Genomic DNA, 19,797 nt, shown 5'->3' on the forward strand with positions numbered 1-19,797 from the left:
CAGTTACAGTTGGTGCTGGACTCCTTAGGAGACAGAACTGTGTCTTGCTTTCTGCTCTCAAGATACTGAGAGGGCGGTTGGTTTTGGTATTCCTTGGTGGACCAAGGAAAAACGATTCAGTTCCCTCTCTGTAGCTTGAGGTTACCTACCTGTTTCCTGCTATTCCCACTACAAAGAGAAACTGGATTTATTCTGGAGGTACTGACCTCTTTCTCTGGATCACAGGAAGACTCTTGTGAGAATCCTGTAGGGTCCTGGATTGGCTTTCCCTTACCAAATCCCTCTCTAATTTAATTAACCCTTTTGTAGTCAGATTAAGTCAGATTAGTGATCCTAGGAAATTAATATCTGGGTGGGTAATAGTAAGTTGGTTGCTCATCCCCTGTCATTCCCTTGCCCTTTTTGTTAATAAAACTGTTTTATACAATTGTGTAATCCCTTCCTTAAAACCTTTCCTTCCCCCAAGTCCCCCTTTTCCATACCTAAATCAGATTGAAATGTAGATTTATAGGTGTAAACATAGATCTCAATATTTATCTTATTCTCCATATTAGTCTCTCTATAGAGATGTATCAATCCCAATATAGAGCTATACTTCTATTTCTAGAGATATCCACAGAGATAGCTATATCGGCATTCAGGAAGCCTACAAAGATCTGCAGATCTCCCTGCTCCCACTCAAAAAGGACCCACCCAAACGATCAGTTATTTATTTCTATTGAAAAGTACAAGGAACATAGGCCATACTGAGTGGTCTCGGTCAGATAGACCTGAGTTCTTGTCCTACTTTTGACTCTCCCTGACACTGGCTGCGTGTACCTCAGTCACTGAGCTCCCTAAATAATTCTAAAAGACAACGAAGTTGACAAGCAGATGCTGATTTGTATTAGTAGAAGGCATCTTCTGTACAGGCACGGTACAAGTGTGGACAAAGCATTGACGGATTCATCCTCTCGAAGGTAAATGTGTTTCTTGATTAGATTATGCCATTAACAAATACTCTTTTGTAGCTTATAGATCTGCAGGTCCCTGAGCAATGATTTCCACAGAGCCAAGGGGCCCACGAGCTAAGAAATGCGGAGAGAGAGTGCAGATCAAATCATCCCTCTTGCCCACACTTAGTACTCTAAAAAGGATTCGACTTCTATATCGGTGACCTTATTACCATACCTGTCAGCCATATTTTTCCATTTGAAAAGCAAGTCACTTGCATGGTCATCAATAGGCAGGTCCAACCTCTCTTTAAAATATTTGACAATACCTTGATCTTCCAAAAGGACAGGCACTCGGTAAGTGGAAGAAACATCATGGATAAATATCACCTGTTAAATTGTGAGAACACATCTTACTTTGGCAGAACAGGCTCTAAACGAGAAGCTTTACAACACCACTATGACATCTGTCAGCTCAGCAAGGAAACAAGGGCCAAAACAATTACAATGGCAATTAGACATTGTGGAACCACAGTTTTAATAACACGGCATTTCTATAGCCCTTTGCCATTTGCAAAGAACTGACATATAGGGCCTCCGTATTCTGACTTATTTAGGGAGAGCAAAGTTGAATATGAAAATGTCACTTGTCTGGATTGTTAATCGCTAATTTTAATACGTCTGGTAATAAAAGGCCACAGACTAAATATGTGGAAGGAATCTTCATCTAGTCCAACTCTCATTTTACAAGAGAGGAAACGAAGGCTGAGAGAAGTTAAATATAAATAATTTGCCCCGTCATACCAGTCATAAAAAGGCTAGAATTGCCACAAAGCCTAACCATCCTATTATCTCTGCCTCTGTCTCTGTCTCTAGCCCCCCCTTATTCCAAGCACGAATTTTTCTCATCTTTCAAAAGTCCAACTTGAAACATCCTCTTGTTTATTAACTCAATACAATAAGGCATTTATTCAGCTCATCAGGTGCCAGGTAGTGTTCGTCGAGTTTTACTTGGTGCTTACTATGTGCTGGGAAACCAAAGAAAAGCAAAAAGACTGCTCCTGCTCAAAAAGAGCTCAGACGCTAATGAGAAGGACAATAAGCAGGGGAACAGAAGCTCTACAGCGTGTAAATGGATTATAATCTAAGAGGGAAGCTGCTCATCGCTGGAGGAACTAGGAAAAGCCTCCTACAAACTATCAGATTTACGCTGGGCATTCAAGGAAGTCAGGGAAGCCAGGCTCCTTGGGGAGGAGGAGATAATTCCAGGCGAGGATCATAATCAACGCAAAGGCGTGAGGGAGAAGATGGAGTTTTGTGTGTGAAGGCCAGCAAGCAGACCAGTCTAGATATATGTACTCCAAAGAGTACACAGAAGGAAGTAAAATGGAAGACTTCAGAGGCAGAAAGGGTCAAGCTATGAAGAGATCTAAATGCCAGAGAAAATAATTTATATTTGAACCCGGAGGTAGCCGGGAAACACTCGAACTTACTGATTACAGGAGTGAAACAGTCAGACCCGTGCTTTAGGGAAATTACTTTGGCAGCTGGACTAGAGATGGGCGAGATCTGAGGCAGGGAGACCAAGGCTAATGCAACAGTCCAGCTGCATCTACAATAGCAGTTTTGTAAGAGGAGGAAGGTAGATATACTGTAACAGCAGAAATGGCAAACAACAGAATATATATGTACGGTAAGAGGGAGGAGACACAAAGTGTGTGCGTTTAATGGTACCCTCAAAAGTAACTAGAAAGTTGGAGGTCAATAGGAATAGGAAAATAGGAAGAAGAAAAAATAGAAATAGTCCTTACGGTACCCATTTTTTAATTTAATTTAATTTTTATTGTTCTGTAAAACATACTTCCATACTAGTCATTGTTTTAAGAGCAAACTCACACATAACCAAAACCCCAAATACCCTCATGTGAAAGATGACTCCAATAGTTTTCCCTGGAGGTGGACAGCATTCCCTGTCATAAGTCTTTAAGGATTGTCCCAGATCACTGCATGGCTGAGAGCAGCCAAGTTTTCAAAGATAACCATCGTCCCATATTGCTATTATTGTGTACAAAGTTCTCCCAGTTCTACTTATTTCACTCGGCATCGGATCCCACAAATCTTTTCAGCTTTTTCTGAAATCATCGTACCATTCCTTGTCGTATAACGCATTCCATCACCAATATGTATCACGGTTTGTTTATCATTCCCTAATTGATAGATGTCCCCTCAATTTCCAATTCTTACACATATTTGTACAAGTAGGTCCTTTCCTCTTTGTTATTGTCTCTGAGAGATACAGGCCCAGAACTGGCATTAACAGATCAGCGATGCACAGTTTTATAGCCCTTTGGGCATAGTTCCAAACTGCTGCTCTACCTATTTGTACAAAAATATGGCAGCTCTTTGTATGGGCAAAAAATTAGATATCAAGGGGATGCCTATCAATTGGGGAATGGCTGAAGGAGTTGTGATATGATTTTTTTTAAACCCTTACCATCTGTCCTAATAACAACTCTCTGACAGAGAGGCAATGGCTCGGTAATTGGAGGTAAGTAGCTTACCCAGGGTCACATAACTAAGAAGTGTCTAAGACCAGATTTGAACCCAGGACCTCCTAACCCCAAGCCTAGCCCTCTATTCACTCTGCCTCCTAGCTGTCCCTGAAGTATATGATTACGATAAGATACTATCGTCCTATAAGAAATGATGAAGAGGATAGCCTCAGGAAAACCTGGGAAAGTTTATATGAACTCTTGCAAAGGGAAGTAAGCAGGAAAAGAAAAAGAGAACATTGCATTCAGTAAAAGCAACATTATAAGGATGATCAACTGTGAAAGACTTCCCAGACAATGATCTGATCCATTTTCAGAGATCTGTGGTAAAAAATGCTACCTACCTCCAGAGAGAGATGTGATGGAATCTGATACAAAATAAAGCATATTTGTTTACTTTCTTTATTTTTCTTGGAGTTTTTTTGTCTGTGTTTCCTTTTGCAACATGGCTAATATGGAAATATGTTTTGGTTTTCACATGTATAATCCATATCAAATTGCTTGCCTTCTCAAGGAGGGGGCAGGGAGTGAATTTGGTTGGATCTCAATTTTTTTTATCAATTTTTTAAATCAATGTTTAACTAATGCAAAATTGAATGAGCAGAACCAAAACAATTTACCTGATTGACCTAACAATTTATCAGAATAATGGTCTGATCAAGACAATAACCAAGCCAGACTCAGGATGAAACATGCTATTCACTTTCAGAGAGAAAGCGGATGGTCTCAAGAGTTCAGATTTAAGCCTATTTTCTTCTCTTTCCTTTTTTCTTCTGTTGTACATTACAAATGTAGGAATTTGCTTTGTATGACTGTACACATTTATTAGGGGTTTGGGGTTTTTTCCCCTTCTCAATGGGCTGGAGAAGAAAATTTAGAAAATAAAATATAGTTACTGGGGGGAAAAATCAATGTTGAAAAAATTTTACAGGTGATTGAGAAATATTTAACACAACCAAAATTATTAGAAAAAAATAAAGATGTAAAAGATAATCCTTGTCCTAATGGAGCTTACACATTGCTGGCAGGGGGTGTGAAGGGTAAGGGAGAGTATTATATATATTATCATATATATATATATATATACACACATATACATATATACAAACATATATACACACACACAGAGATAAGTAAATACAAAGTAATTTCAGAAAGAGTACAATAGAAGCAATATTTCCAGAGTCCTGCCCTAGAAAGATCTTTCTTTCCTTTAAAAGGTATATGGAGAGGGCAGCTAGGTGGCTCCATGGGTAAAGAGCCAACTCTACAGAGGGAGGTCTTGCATTCAAATCTGGCCTCAGACACGTCCAAGCTGTGTGACAATCTCATATCCACGAGGTTAAGATTTAAAAAACCAAAGGCATGTGTAAGCTGTCCCTGAGACTCGACTGGCCCACGGAACCAAGGCTGGCGACATTGATGTGGCCTGATCACTTACGGGTATAAGAGGCCAGCTAGGTGGCCCAGGGGATAGAATGCTCGAGTTGGAGAGAGGAAGCCCTGAGTTTGCATCCTCGGAACTCACTTCACTTTTCTGGACCTCAGTTTCCCTCTCTTTAAATGCAGGGATTGGACTTGATAGACTCTAAGTTCCCTTCTAGCTCTGGGGCTAGGATCGTGGGCCCCCAAAGGGTGGGCAAACTCACTCAGTGATGGGTGAGACACAGCGCCTTCCCCTGATGAGCAGGGGTATTTGTGCATAGAGATAAAAGGGTTCAGTCCACCCGAACTCAGGCTATCTGTCTTCTCCACGTTATGGAAAAGTAACCCCCTCTGTTAACTTTAGGTGACCTGTGAGGGTCTCCGTTCATTCCAGGCTCAAACCTAACCTCCCAGACCAGGCTGGTCCAGTCAGCTCACCCAAAAGCTTGGGAATCAGCCAGTATCTCAGGAAGAAATACTTGAGTTGAGTCTTGAAGGGAGCAAGGGATGAACTGGAAGTAAAGAGGGGTATTCAATCAAATCAAATAACATCCATAAAACATTTTGCAATTCTTAAAATAAAATATAAAGGCTAGCTGATATTATTATTCCAAGGCTAGAGGAGAACCTATGCAAGGGAGTGGGAGGCAGAGGGAGGAAGATGGAAAAGCAATTGGGGCAGTTTGGCTGGACTGTAAAGTATAAAGGGGAGAAGAAGTAAGCCAGACTCAGCTGATTGGGTGCTAAATGCCAAAGGAGTTCATATATCATCCTAGGGGCAATATGGAGCCAGAAACACTTCTGCACCAAGAAAATGACATTGGCAGATTTGTGCTTTAAAACTTGTAAAGGTCTCATGTCCAAGATATATGAGGAACTGATTCAAACTTTCAACTCTAAGAAGACCCAAAGATCCGAGCAAGCATTTTTCGATGGGAAGAAATCCAAGTTATCGATAATCATAGAAAATATTATAAATCACTAATAATTAGAGAAATGCCAATTATCTGATGTTTCCCTCTCATACCCATCAGATGTACAAAGATAACAAAAAAGAAAAAAGATGAATGCAAGAGGAAGTGTGAGAAAGCAAGGACAACAGTGCAGTCTTTCTGGAAAGCATTTGGAACTATGCTCAGAAAGTCACCAAACTGGGCCTACTAGTCCTATACTGCCAAAGAAATCAAAGAAAGAGGAAAAGTATCTATTTGTACAAAAATACTTATAGCATCAATGGACAAAAAATTAGAGACAAGGATAGAGGGAGTGTTCTTTTACTGAGGAATGGGCTAAACAAATTGTTATATACGAATGGAATGGAATAATACTCTTATGCCATAAGAATGACTAAATAGGCAATTTCAGAAGAAACCGAGAAGACTTTTATGACCCAACACAGAACAAAGTGAGCAGAAGTAGGAAAACAATTTATTTAATGACAATATTACAAAAATATGATCAACACAATTATAAACCACGAGTCCAAAAGAGTGAAGATGAAACATACCACTTGTTTTCTAACAAAGAGGATAAACTTAAACTGCAGAAAAAAAAAACATTTTAGTACATGGTCAAAGTTGAATTGTGTCTTGCCAAATTCTGCAGCTATGAGTTGAGGTCTTTTTTCATTTAGTTGTTTATTTGCTCAATGGGGGATGGAGTGGATATACAGATTATTTTAATTTTTTAAATGTTTGTTAACTGAAAAAAGTGAAAATAGGGGTGGTTAGGTAGCTCAGGGGATTGAGAGGAGGTCCTGGGTTCAAATCTGATCTCAGATACATCCTAGCTGTATGACTCTGGACAAGTCACTTAACCCCCATTGCCTAACCCTTACTGTTCTTTTGCCTTGAAACCAATACACAGTACTGATTCTAAGACAGAAGATGAGGGTTTAAAATTAAAATTAAAATGGAAAGGGAAAGGGAAGGAGAAATAATCTATAAAAAAGAAATAGCTTATATGAAAGATGAGTATCACATAGATCAATTAGCATGAAATATGCCAGATCATGGAATTTAGAACTAAAAGGAAACTTAAAAAAAACTTTTAATCTACATATCTCTGTTATGAGGTTTTTAACATTTGTTCCAAGCCTTTGTTTACTTTTTTTAATGGAACTATGGTCATATATAGTTGATGTGTTATATTGGTTAATTCTGCTCAACTTTGTTCCCCTCAACTTTGCTTTCTTTTTTATTAGGGAAAGGAGGAAATATATATCCAGAAATTAAGGTTCTATAAAAACAAAAGATAACAATATTTTCTTTTTTAAATTCAATTGATTAATATTTATTAAATTTTTGACTAAGTAAAAGGCACTTAGCCAGCAATAAAAAGGCAGAAATTAAACACCCTAGAAGGAGCTTATGCCCTATTGAGAGAGGAGAAAGGCAGATATAATATGTATATGATATACTTCTTCCTTTGAATTCTAATTTGAGGAGAAAAAAATGGATTTAGAAGTGAGAGAAGAGATCTAGAACAAGTTCATATGGAAGATGGCAACTGGTCTGAGCACCAAAGGGGCATATGAGCCCTAAAAAGAAAGAATAAGAAAAGGAGTAGAGCTCAGGAATGGGGGAAGGGGAGAAGAGGAGGAAGAAGACAAAATGTACAAATGCAGAGGAGTGAAATTTTTCTTTGGCATAGGAAATAACAGTCCAGTCTAGTTGGAAAGTAGAGTATATGAAGGACTGTAATATGAACGAAGGCTAGGTGTCAGCTCAAGCAGCTACTCTGGGGACCCAAGAAGTCTAGAGTCATTGAGAAACCTGGAAAACTGGTCAGCAGGAACCCCTGAAGACCCTCCAGCTACTACTGTGGTTCTTGGAGAAGAAGTAATGACCATCAACAAGCAGGATGGGCCCAAATCATGATCTGGATTTCCAGAAGATATTGACATTGAGGAAGTTGCTTAAATAGCCAAGAACTAAGCTGAAGGCGACACAGCAGGCTCTCAAAATGCTGCATGTTTTCAAATTTTAGGTCTCCACCTACTGTGGAAGAGAGAAATTGGGAAAGCCATTCAAAATAGTCCCTTATTACACTACCTAGAGAGTATAAATAGGAGTTATAGGTTTTTCTATTTCACATTTTAAGTCTCTGCCTAAGGATACTTGTGTGTCTTTTTATGTTTTAAGGATTTCTTTTAGATGGGAGGAATAAATAAGCTTTCCTATACCTGATCTATTTGGTTCTAGAAGGGTCTAACTCCCTCCATGTGAACCAAACCTAAGCTTTGTCCAAGTGATTTTCCCTGGGGTTCTGGGGAAGTAAAGTATAAAGAACCAGGGACAATGGGTAAAGAGGGTCGGGGAACTCTTCTCTTTAGATTCCATGTTCCTCCAAGACTCAATCAAGTGAACATGAGCTTAAAGTTCAGGCTCTTTAATGACAGAGGATGCTCTAGGTCCACGGGCCAGTGTTGGGTCTTTCTTTACATAAGAACTGCTATGAAAACTGGAAAACAGACTGGACAGAAATTAGGTTTAGACCAACATTCTGTAGGGGATAGGTCTATCTAGTTCACACGGCTCTTGGGCAAAGTTACATTTTCCTAATTAGAAACTTGGGCTGCACCTCTAGAACTACCCTGAGGTCTATTACGTGTTGTTGCTTTTTTTTCATATTATTCATTTTTGCAATAAAGTAATCTTTTAAAACCAAAACCCCAAATCATACACCCATATAAACAAGCGATGAATCAAATATTTTTCTTCTGCATTTCTATTCCCACAGTTTTTTCTCTGAATGTGGATAGTGTTCTTTCTCATAAATCTCTCAGAATTGTCCTGGATCAACACAACTCAGCAGCAAGAACTAGAAAGAGAAATCCCATTCAAAATTACCCAAGACAAAATAAAATACCTAGGAATCTATCTCCCGAGACAAACACAGGAACTATATGAACACAACTACAAAACACTCTCCACACCACTAAAACTAGACTAGAACAATTGGAAGAACATTAACTGCTCATGGGTAGGACAAGCCAATATAATAAAAATGACTATCCTGCCCAAACTTATTTATCTATTTAGTGCCATACCCATACTTCGAAAAAATTTTTTTACTGAGTTAGAAAAAACCATAACAAAGTTCATTTGGAAGAACAAAGGATCAAGGATATCCAGGGAAACAATGATGCAGTCCCAGATCTCAGACTATATCATAAAGCAACGGTCATCAAAACAATTTGGTACTGGCTAAGAGACAGAAAGGAGGATCAGTGGAATAGACTTGGGGTAAGTGACCTCAGCAGGACAGTATACGACAAACCCAGAGAACCCAGCTTTTAGGATAAAAATACACTATTTCATAAAAACTGCTGGGAAAATTGGAAGACAGTGTGGGAGAGATTAGGTTTGGATCAACACCTGACACCCTACACCAAGATAAATTCAAAATGGGTGAATGACCTGAACATAAAGAAGGAAACTATAAGTAAATTAGATGAGCACAGAATAGTATACATGTCAGACCTTTGGGAAGGGAAAGATTTTTAAAACCAAGCAAGACTTAGAAAGAGTCACAAAATGTAAAATAAATTATTTTTACTACATCAAATTAAAAAGGTTTTGTACAAACAAAACCAATGTAACTAAAATCAGAAGGGTAGCAACAAATTGGGAAACAATCTTCATAAAATCCTCTGACAAAGGTTTAATTACTCAAATTTACAAAGAGCTAAATCAACTGTACAAAAAATCAAGCCATTCTCCAATTGATAAATGGGCAAGGGACATGAACAGGCAGTTCTCAGCCAAAGAAATCAAAACTATTAATAAGCACATGAAGAAGTGTTCTAAATCTCTTATAATCAGAGAGATGCAAATCAAAACAACTCTGAGGTATCACCTCACACCTAGCAGATTGGCTAACATAACAGCTATGGAAAGTAATGAATGCTGGAGCGGATGTGGCAATGTTGGGACATTAATTCATTGCTGGTGGAGTTGTGAACTGATCCAACCATTCTGGAGGGCAATTTGGAACTATGCCCAAAGGGTGATAAGAGACTGTCTGCCCTTTGATCCAACTATAGCACTGCTGGGTCTGTACCCCAAAGAGATCATAAGGAAAAAGACTTGTACAAGAATATTCATAGCTGCGCTCTTTGTGGTGGCCCAAAATTGGAAAACGAGGGGATGCCCTTCAATTGGGGAATGGCTGAACACATTGTGGTATATGTTGGTGATGGAATACTATTGTGCTCAAAGGAATAATAAAGTGGAGAAGTTCCATGGAGACTGGAACAACCTCCAGGAAGTGATGCAGAGTGAGAGGAGCAGAACCAGGAGAACATTATACACAGAGACTGATACACTGTGGTACAATAGAAGGTAATGGACTTCTCCATTAGGGACAATGCAACGTTCCTGAACAATCTGCAGGGATCTAGGAGAAAAAACACTATCCACAAGCAGAGGATAAACTGTGTGAGTAAAAACACCGAAGAAAAGCAACTGCTTGACTACAAGGGTGGAGGGGATATGACTGAGGAGAGATTCTAAATGAACACTCTAGAGCAAATACCAACAACATGGAAATGGGTTCGAGTCAAGAACACATGTGATACCCAGTGGAATCATGCTCGGCTATGGGAGAGGTGGGGGGGGGGGGGGGGGGTTGGAGGAAAAGAAAATGATTTTTGTTTACAATGAATAATGTTTGGAAATGACCAAATAAAATAATGTTAAAAAAAAAAAAAGAATTGTCCTGGATCATTTCATTGCTTTTAGTAGCAAAGTCAATCACATGTGATCATCCCACACTGTTTCAGTTACTATGTATAATGTTCTCCCAGTTCTATTTATTTGACTCTGCATATTGTTGCTTTATCTGGCCAGATCCAAGACTCTATTGTACTTCCAAAAAAGCCATCTACAAACCATGCTTTTTAGCTTCCATTAATAATTATGTATCTAGACTCCCCCCATTAGAATGTAAGCTCCTTGAGGGTTGGGTCTGCCTTGTTTGCTTATAATCTGTATCTTCAGAGATTAGTACAGATACTAGAATATAATAATGCTATCCATCTACCTAAGTAGATGCAACAAAAAGACAAATCCTCTAGCTAGAAAAAATCTATATTGCTATATAGAGGCAGGGGTAAACAGATTAAGATATAGTTCTACATGAGGACAGAGATAAAGATGTATATGTACATGGAAATAGATGTGGATATATAGAGAGGTTTGCAGAATAAGCTTAAAATAGATATAACCTGACTATAAAAGGTCACAACCCAAAAAAAAATCTTTTTAAAGAAAAGAACAAGATCAAGTTCCTTTTACAATTCTGGTTAAGGAAGAATCTCTAAGTAAATAAGGAACAGGGGGATATCATAAAAGATTTGATACATATTTTGACTACATAAAATTTAAAAGATTTTACATTAATAAAATCAATACGGGTAGAATTAGGAAAGAAATGGGAGTAGGAAACAAATTTGCATTAAAAGACATTGTCTGAATAACTAAGACATTAAAAAAATTGACACAAACTTATGACACCAAGAACCCAAAAGATAAGTAATCAAATGATATGGATTATTTACAAGAATTCTAAACTCTAACCCACATGAAATATTATCTGTGAATTTTATATTTACTCCACCCTGCTTAGTCTTTAGAATTTTAGCAACCAGGAATGTATACACCTGCACTGAAGGATTAAGTGTGGGGGAGGAAGGCCTATGACTCTCGTGTGCTAGCAAGTGACAAATCAGAAGCAACTGACTGACCCCCTGGGCTGTCCAAAGTCAAGTTTAAGCTACCATTGCTACATGTGATATACAGGAAGTGATGTAAAGAATTGCCTTTATATTTCACGTCAGTTCCTGTGTGAGAGGGACTTTGGCAGTGAAACTTGACTTGGAGGAGCTCAAGTGTGAGACCTCAAACTGCTTTCCTGAGATGATCACATGGTGAGTGATGGCTGAATCCTCTTTCCCTGGTTTTCTGAAGGCACCAGCTTCCAAGGAGGAGGCTTCATGGATGGAAGCTGAGCTAGATTTAATCTTCTGGGAAGGCCCCTTTGCTGAGGACTCTGAGAGTCCTCCAAGATGAGGGGCCTCTTTGGAGCCTGTACCTCCAGAAAGGGCAAGGAAAGGGGAGTCAGCCTTATCACTCACCATGTGATTGCCTCAGGGAAGCAGACTGAGGTCTCAGGCTGGAGCTCCTCCAAGTCAAGTTCCACTGCCAAAGTCCCTCTCACAGGAAGTGACATGAAATATAAAGGCAGTTCTTTACATCACTTCCTATGTCTCACACGTACCAATGGTGGCTTAAACTTGGCTTTGGACAGCCCAGGGGGTCGGTCAGTTGCTTCTGATTTGTCATTTGCTAGCACACGAGGGACATAGACCTTCCTCCCCCACACTTAATCCTTCAGTGGGGGTGTATACATTCCTGGTTGCTAAAATTCTAAAGACTAAGCAGGGTGGAATAAATCCAAAATTCACATATCTAAATCACTAATAATAAGATAAAGGAAAATTCAAACAACTTAAGTTTACCTCATACCATACAAATTGAAAAAGATGAAAAATTATATTGGTCAATGTTGGAAGGGCTGAGGGCTGACAGATCATTGTTGGTGGATCTGTGAATGGCATAACTGTTTTGGATATCAATTTGGAATTATGGGGGGGATACTTTCTCAAATCTTTTGACCCAGTAATTTCACTACTATGCATGTAAGACGAGGAATTTAGGGGGGGGAATCTCTAAGCATCCATAGTTAGATATGATACCATTCTGTGGTAGCAAAGAATTGAAAATAAAGTGGATTCCTATCCAGTCAGGAATGGCAAAAAACAAAGTATTATATATGAATGGAAGGGAATATCATCATGTAGAAAGACATACTGAAGATGGAGATCACAAAGAATCATGAAAAGATCCTTTTGAGCTGGTACAGAGCAAAATAAGTAAAATCACAAGAAAAACAATATAAATGAAAAGATCAGTAAAAGAAAGTCAAATTGAATAACTGAAAAACCAATAAACCCAGAAAATAGATGTTAAAATATACCTCCTCCCCTCATGCTGGAGAGCCAGGGGACACTGTCCAAAGTGACTGCATAGATTGAATTTAAAGGCAGGGGGCTACTGGACAATCATTGCCCATGCAGGACTATTATAAATTACACCTATCATTTAACTACATCTACATATAAGGGAAGCTAGAAAATAAATGGTTTGTAGATAGCCTTCTAGAAATAAGATGGAGTCTTGGATTGGGCAAAATAAAGCAAAAGCTCCCTTATCAGAGCCTGGGTAGTTCCAAAGGCAGAGTCCAAGATTCCAATGCAGAGAAAATGAGAATGATGTAGGGAGAGATATAGTACAGAATGTTGGTCTAAATTTAATTTCTGCCAATAGGCTTTCCAATTTTCATAGCAAGGAAAGACAGACCCAGCTATCTGTATCTTTATGTAAGAACTGGTAAGAACTGAAGCATTTTCTTTCATTTAGGAGCCTTAACTAGGCTCATGTTCATTTGTTTGTCAATGAATTTGAATGTTTTTGCACAATTGTTTTCCTTTGTTACAAGGTAGAGTTCACTCTAAAAGGAATGTTGAAATGTAATGTAGTTAAAATGTAATGCAAGATATATAACATAATGTAAAAACAGAAAGCATCAACAATATAAGTTAAAAAAAAAAAGAAAGAAGGCCGAAAGGTGGGTTGGAGCTAAACTGTGAAGTCTCTTAAATCTGAGGTGGAATTTAGTTTTATTTTAGATCCGAGAGGCAATTGAAAGTTTGAGAAGGAGAATGAAGTGGTCACATGTGAGCCTTAGAAGAGGACTTTGGCAGACAGAGGAACAAAGAGATAAATTAGAAGAGACTAATATAACATCCCAAGACAGAAGGAATAATGGGCTAAACTAGGATAAGTGAGTTATGTCTGTGTATGATAATTCCTTAAATATATATATATATATATATATATATATATATATATATATATATATATATATATATATACACACACAAACAGATAGATAGAGAGAGAGAGAGAGAGAGAGAGAGAGAGAGAGAGAGAGAGACGATAGATTCAAGAAGTACTATGTAACACAAAGAGTTGATTAATTCAATTTTGGATATATTTAAATCAAAGATATTACCCAAATGCCTGTAGTTCAAGAGAGAAATTAAGCAATAGCATGATATAAGGAAAAGAATGCTTAACATGGAATCAATAGAGGTTGAAATGCAAATCCTGCTTCTGACTTTTACTAGCATTCTACTGTTGGGGGAAAAAAAATAAAACACTTGCATACCAATCTCATAAGGTTCTAATAGAAAAGTGCTTTACAAACCTTAAAAGCCTACGTAACTCCAAAGGAAGAACTGTTGGAGTTGTCTTTCACAGCAGTGTGTTTATAGTTTTATTCTGGGGTTTGGTTATATATGAATTTACTCCTACAACAATGGCCAATATGAAAGTGTGTTTTGACAAAAAAAAATGCTTAAAAACCCTATGTACATTTTAATTATTATTATAGGGAATCATCTACATAGAGCTGTTAATTAAACCCAGGAGAGTAGATGAACTCACCAAGGAAAAATTAAAAAATTAAGGCATTGGAGGCAGCTGGGTAGCTCAGTGGACTGATACCTCAGACACTTCCCAGCTATGCAACCCTGAGCAATTCACTTGACCCCCATTGCCTAGCCCTTACCACTCTTGTGTCTTGGATTCAATACACAGTAGTGATTCTAGGGTGGAAGGTAAAGGTTTTAAAAAAAATGAAGGCATAACTAAGAATATGCCTGAAGGTAGAACAAGAAAAGAAAGCAGGTTATTCATATGGCAAGAATTAGAAACAAGAGATAAAAATATTATGGGTCACATGTTATTAGAAATTCCAACTTGTGGAAGGCCTCCAACATACTGAGAACTTCTATGGAAGATATTTAGAATACTGTAGATGACGGGCATCTAGGGAGCTCAGTGGATTGAGAGCCCAGCCTAGAGACAGGAGGATCAGGGTTCCAATCTGGTCTCAGATATTTCCTAGGTATGTGACCCAGGCAAGTCACTTAACCTCCATTGCTTAGCCCTTACCACACTTCCTGCCTTGGAACCAATATTTAGTGTTCATTCTAAGACAGAAGGTAAAAGTTTAAATTTTTTTAAATTCTTTTAAATTTAAAAAAGAATAACGTCGATGAGGACCACAAGATGAGAGAACACAGAATCCTTATCCATGGAGGCAGATTCTCCAACACTAATGAAACCAACTTCACTGATGTAATAAAATTTCTCTTTGTCTAGCCAGCACAGGTTATCTATCACCTGCTTTTCTACAGCAAATACAAGAACGTCCACTTAATGTTTGCCTTAAAAGACAGAAACTGCTTAGCACACAGCAAAGTATGTGAGACCTCTATGAATGGAGGGAAACAGCATCCAAAAGAATCTTAAGCTATTTAGATGTCTGACAGCTCGATAGCTCAGAAACGCCGAGGGTCGTTCTAATGTTTGTCTCTTGTCTGATCTAGTCAAAGCATCAGTGACCAGCCTACTGTCGCTGGATTTCATCATAAGCACAAAAGTCCATCACTAAGTAGCTTGGCTGACAGACCAGGTTCGTGGGCAGGATTGGAAAGGCACGTGTGAAGACCAAGGGCTTCCAGAAGGCACAGCCTAGTAAAAGCAGCCCTTCTGACTGTGTGCTCCGAGACGCCCTTCGTCCTTGACCCTCCATCACTCTCCATCCTACCATTCCATGCCCTCCCACTCCGACTCAGGATGGCCAAATTGCTTGATACACACAGACACAAACCTACTCATTTCATCTAATTTATGGTGCTTTACAATCCTTCTCCGATTTGTCATTGGGTTCCCCACAGTGACTATTTCAAGCATTTTCCTCCGGAGTCCCCACCAACCCCACTTTGACTGGTAAGAAATGACTTTGCCTCCTTTATTATTGGACTTCTTTTGTAGGGGTTCAATTCTGACAAGGATCCTCCTGTATATGATCTATTCCTTGGCTTCAAAGACGCCCAAGTCTCCTGGTTCTTCTAGCCTCTCTGTAACCTTTCCTCCTTTATTGATTTAGCTGCTATTACTCCCCACTGGAGGATGCTTTTGAATCGTGGTGCTAGAAGAGAGTCCCTTCGACAGCATGGAGATCCAATCAGTTAATACTCAAAGACATTAATCCAGACTCTTCGTTGGGAGGTCAAATACTGATGCTGAAGCTTAATACTGTGGCTGGATGATGAGAAGACAAGATTCATTGGAAAAGACACTGATGTTGGGAAAGGTTGAAGGCAAAAGCAAAAGATGGCAGAGAACGAGATGGTTAGAGAGTGTCATGGAAACAACAACAGACTTGGAGAGACGGTGGAGGAGAGAAGGACCCGGCATGCTACGGTTCATGGGGTCAGGAAGAGTGGGACACAACTGAAAATATTCCCTTCCAGACTGGACAACAAGTAGGTCGTGTAATTTCTCATCTCTTGGAGCCTTTGCCTCTACTATTGCCTAAATCTAGAAAACCGAGAATAGGACTAACTCTAGCCATCTCCTGCCAAAGATCGAGAAAGAAATGAGCTCCAATGAAGCTCTCAAATAAAATGCATGGACGTGATTAAAAGGGTCACATCAGACGCTTGGTCACAAGGCAATACAGACAAGAGAGAGAATTAACATGCTGAATATTGTATATACTTTTAAAAAAGCTTTATATAATGATATTTTTGGTTTCATATCTTTTTTCTGTTCTTTGTATATGGAAATGTTCATGTTTGTTGGCATTTGCGAAGTTCAGAATAACAAAAAAAATTAATAAATTATTAGGGAAAAAAAGAAGTACAAAGCTTTCTAGAATTAATTAACCAGAATAACTAATAAGGAGGAGCTAATAAAAAATACCATACATATACTCATTACTCAAGACATTCCCTTGAACTTCTTGACACATTCAAAGGTAGTCTACTACTTGACAGATAATTCTGAAGCAATTAGTAGGAGATTTAGAATCTTCAGGGAATGCTAGAAAAAAAAATAGGCAGGTTCTAAAGGGAAGATATGTTTGCTTAGACTTCAGAACAGTATTCTCCAATTTGTGGTAGGTCAATGTTTTTCACTGATTCTCACTGTTGCCTTTCAGTGTTGACTGGACTCTAATCATCAGTTAATTCTGCATTATGATTGATCTAAATTTCTTCTCCACCCCACCCCCCAAAAAAGTTTAATGCACAGGCCAAGATAAACTAACAAGCAGGGAGAGGAACAAAAAAAGTTAAGAAATGATCATTTTTGTCAACTGCAACAGATTTAGCTACTCTCAGCAATGCAATGATTCAGGACAATTCTGAAGAACTTATGACAAAGAAGGCTATCTACCTCCAGAAAAGAAATGCTGGCCAAAGAGATAATGGACAAAAAGACTTGTACAAAAATATTCATAGCTGCGCTCTTTGTGGTGGCCAAAAATTAGAAAACGAGGGGATGCCCATCAATTGGGGAATGGCTGGACAAATTGTGGTATATGTTGGTGATGGCATACTATTGTGCTCAAAGGAATAATAAAGTGGAGAAGTTCCATGGAGACTGGAACAACCTCCAGGAAGTGATGCAGAGCGAAAGGAGCAGAACCAGGAGAACATTGTACACAGAGACTGATACACTGTGGTATAATCGAACGTAATGGACTTCTCCATTAGTGGCAATGCAATGTCCCTGAACAATCTGCAGGGATCTAGGAGGAAAAAAACACTATCCATAAGCAAAGAATAAACTATGGGAGTGGAAACACCGAGGAAAAGCAACTGCCTGACTACAATGGCTGAGGGGACATGACAGAGGAAAGACCCTGAGCGAACACTCTGATGCAAATACTAACAACATGGCAATGGGTTCAAGTCAAGAACACATGTGATACCCAGTGGAATCACACGTCGGCCACGGGGGGTGGGAGGGAGGAAAAGAAAATGATCTTAGTCTTTAATGAATAATGCATGGAAAAGATCAAATAAAATACTATTAAAAAAAAAAAGAAATGCTGGAGTCAGAATGCAGGTGAAAGCAGATGGTTTTTCACTTTTTTATTTGGGTTTTGGTTTGAGGGTTTTGGTTTTATATGATTATTCACTTACAAAAATAAACAACATGGAAATATGTTTTGCATGATAATACATGTATAACCCAGATCAAATTACTTGCCAGCTCTGGGAGTGGGGAGGGAAAGAAAGGAGGGAAACAATTTGGATCTTATAAATTCAGAAAACTTATGTGGAAATTTGTTATGACATGTAATTGGTAAAAAAGATAAATGTGTGGAAATTTGTTATTATATTGAATTGGTAAAAACATTTTAAATAAATATAGTTTTAAAAAAGAAATGATCATTTTTGGAAGTCATTAAGGCAGACTTACAGGAGAAAACATTCTATATGCAGTAAGATCAAAACTAATAATTCAAGAAACAACTGATTGTATACATTGCTTCACGATTTACAAAGCACTTTTCTCGCACCTCTGAGTTAACTCACAAAGCTTTGATTCAGTGGCTGTATACAACACTGAATTAAGAATTAAGAACCAGGAAGACATGCGTTCGAATCCCAACTCAGACACTAGTTATTCGATCCTGGCCAAAAGTCTCAGTTACCTCATTTGTAAAATGGCCCAATCTCACAGGGTTATCGTGAGGGTCAAATTAGTAAAGCAACGTTCCAAGCCTTAAGGCACATGACAACTTTTTAGCTCTTACTGTCCCTACTTTACAAATGAGGACAAGTGAATTACCAACGATCAGACACACTCTAAGTGTTAAAGCCCAGTTCCTCTTATTCTACCGCTCTTAGTATTCTAGTTTGGGTAGCCACCCTTAAGATGACATGACCAAAAGTGGCTTCAGGAACATCAAAAATATGTGTGTTGCTGTCTCACTGTGATGTGAGCTATGGTGTAATGGTACGAGGGAGCCACTCCAATGGCAGGAGGTAAAGTATTGCTCAGACGCTGGCAAAAGAGAAAGCAATGAAGCTGCACAAGGATCCCTGTTTTCAGTATTTGGCTGGGGAATAGGACCAATGATTATTTTTTACCCTGGAACAAAATCTTACAGACTCACTTTATAGATGAACCAATGGAGGCCAAGGGAGGTCAAGGGAGTAGACGGCAAAGGGAGGAATCTGAGTCTAGGTTCTAATATAAATAAGGGAAAGTAATTTTTATTCCAAAATTCATGATTCTTTTATCTGTGAGGTGAGACAGTCTGATCACCTGCGAAGGGGTTTATTGCTCCATTATAGCAGACAAGAAAGGTTTGTTTTGAGAAACAGAGGTTAAATTGCAACAAAAACTGATGCTAACATATACTTTGTTAATGGTTAATTGGAAGGCCTCTCAAACCTACAAAAATCTGGGAAGAAACAAAGGAAGAGAGAGAAGGAAAAAGGGAGGGAGAAGAGGGGAAGGAGGAAGAAGGGGGGCGGGAGAGGAAAGAAGGGAGGGAGAGAGGGAACGAGGAAGGAAAGGAAGAAAGGGAGGAAGGGAAGGAAGGAGGAAAGAAAGGAAGAAGGGAGGGAGGAAGGAAAGGAAAAAAGGAAGGGAGGGAGGGAAGAAAGGGAGGAAGGAAGGAAGAAGGGAAAAAAGGGAGGAAAGAAGGGAGGATGGGAAGGAGAGAGTATGGAAGGGAAGAAAGGAAGGAAGAGAGGGAAGAAGAGAAGAAGAGAGGAAGGGGGAAGGGAGCAAGGGAGGGAAGGAGATAGGGAGGCAGGAAACAAGCTTTAAGCACCTACCAAATATTGTGCTAAATACTGGATTATGAACTCAAGTCTTCTTGACTCCAAATCCTATACTCACTAGATAGATACACTGTGCCACCTAGCTGCTACTAAAATAAGTCTCGCT

The 19,797-nt window shown here is 38.9% G+C and overlaps 1 protein-coding gene across 15 annotated transcripts in view; it reads right to left on the minus strand.

The window, feature by feature from the left end:
* Positions 1–19,797, minus strand: part of CTPS2 (CTP synthase 2) — a 135,890-nt gene that overhangs the window by 85,330 nt on the left and 30,763 nt on the right. For all 15 annotated transcript variants that reach the window (XM_056808587.1, XM_056808588.1, XM_007500864.3 and 12 more), the window contains one exon: positions 1,171–1,322. In XM_056808587.1, the coding sequence (XP_056664565.1) occupies positions 1,171–1,322 (152 nt within the window). The remainder of the gene's footprint in view (positions 1–1,170; positions 1,323–19,797) is intronic.

This window comes from Monodelphis domestica, chromosome 8 (genome assembly GCF_027887165.1).
Source record: "Monodelphis domestica isolate mMonDom1 chromosome 8, mMonDom1.pri, whole genome shotgun sequence".
Classification (NCBI taxonomy): Eukaryota; Metazoa; Chordata; class Mammalia; order Didelphimorphia; family Didelphidae; genus Monodelphis; species Monodelphis domestica.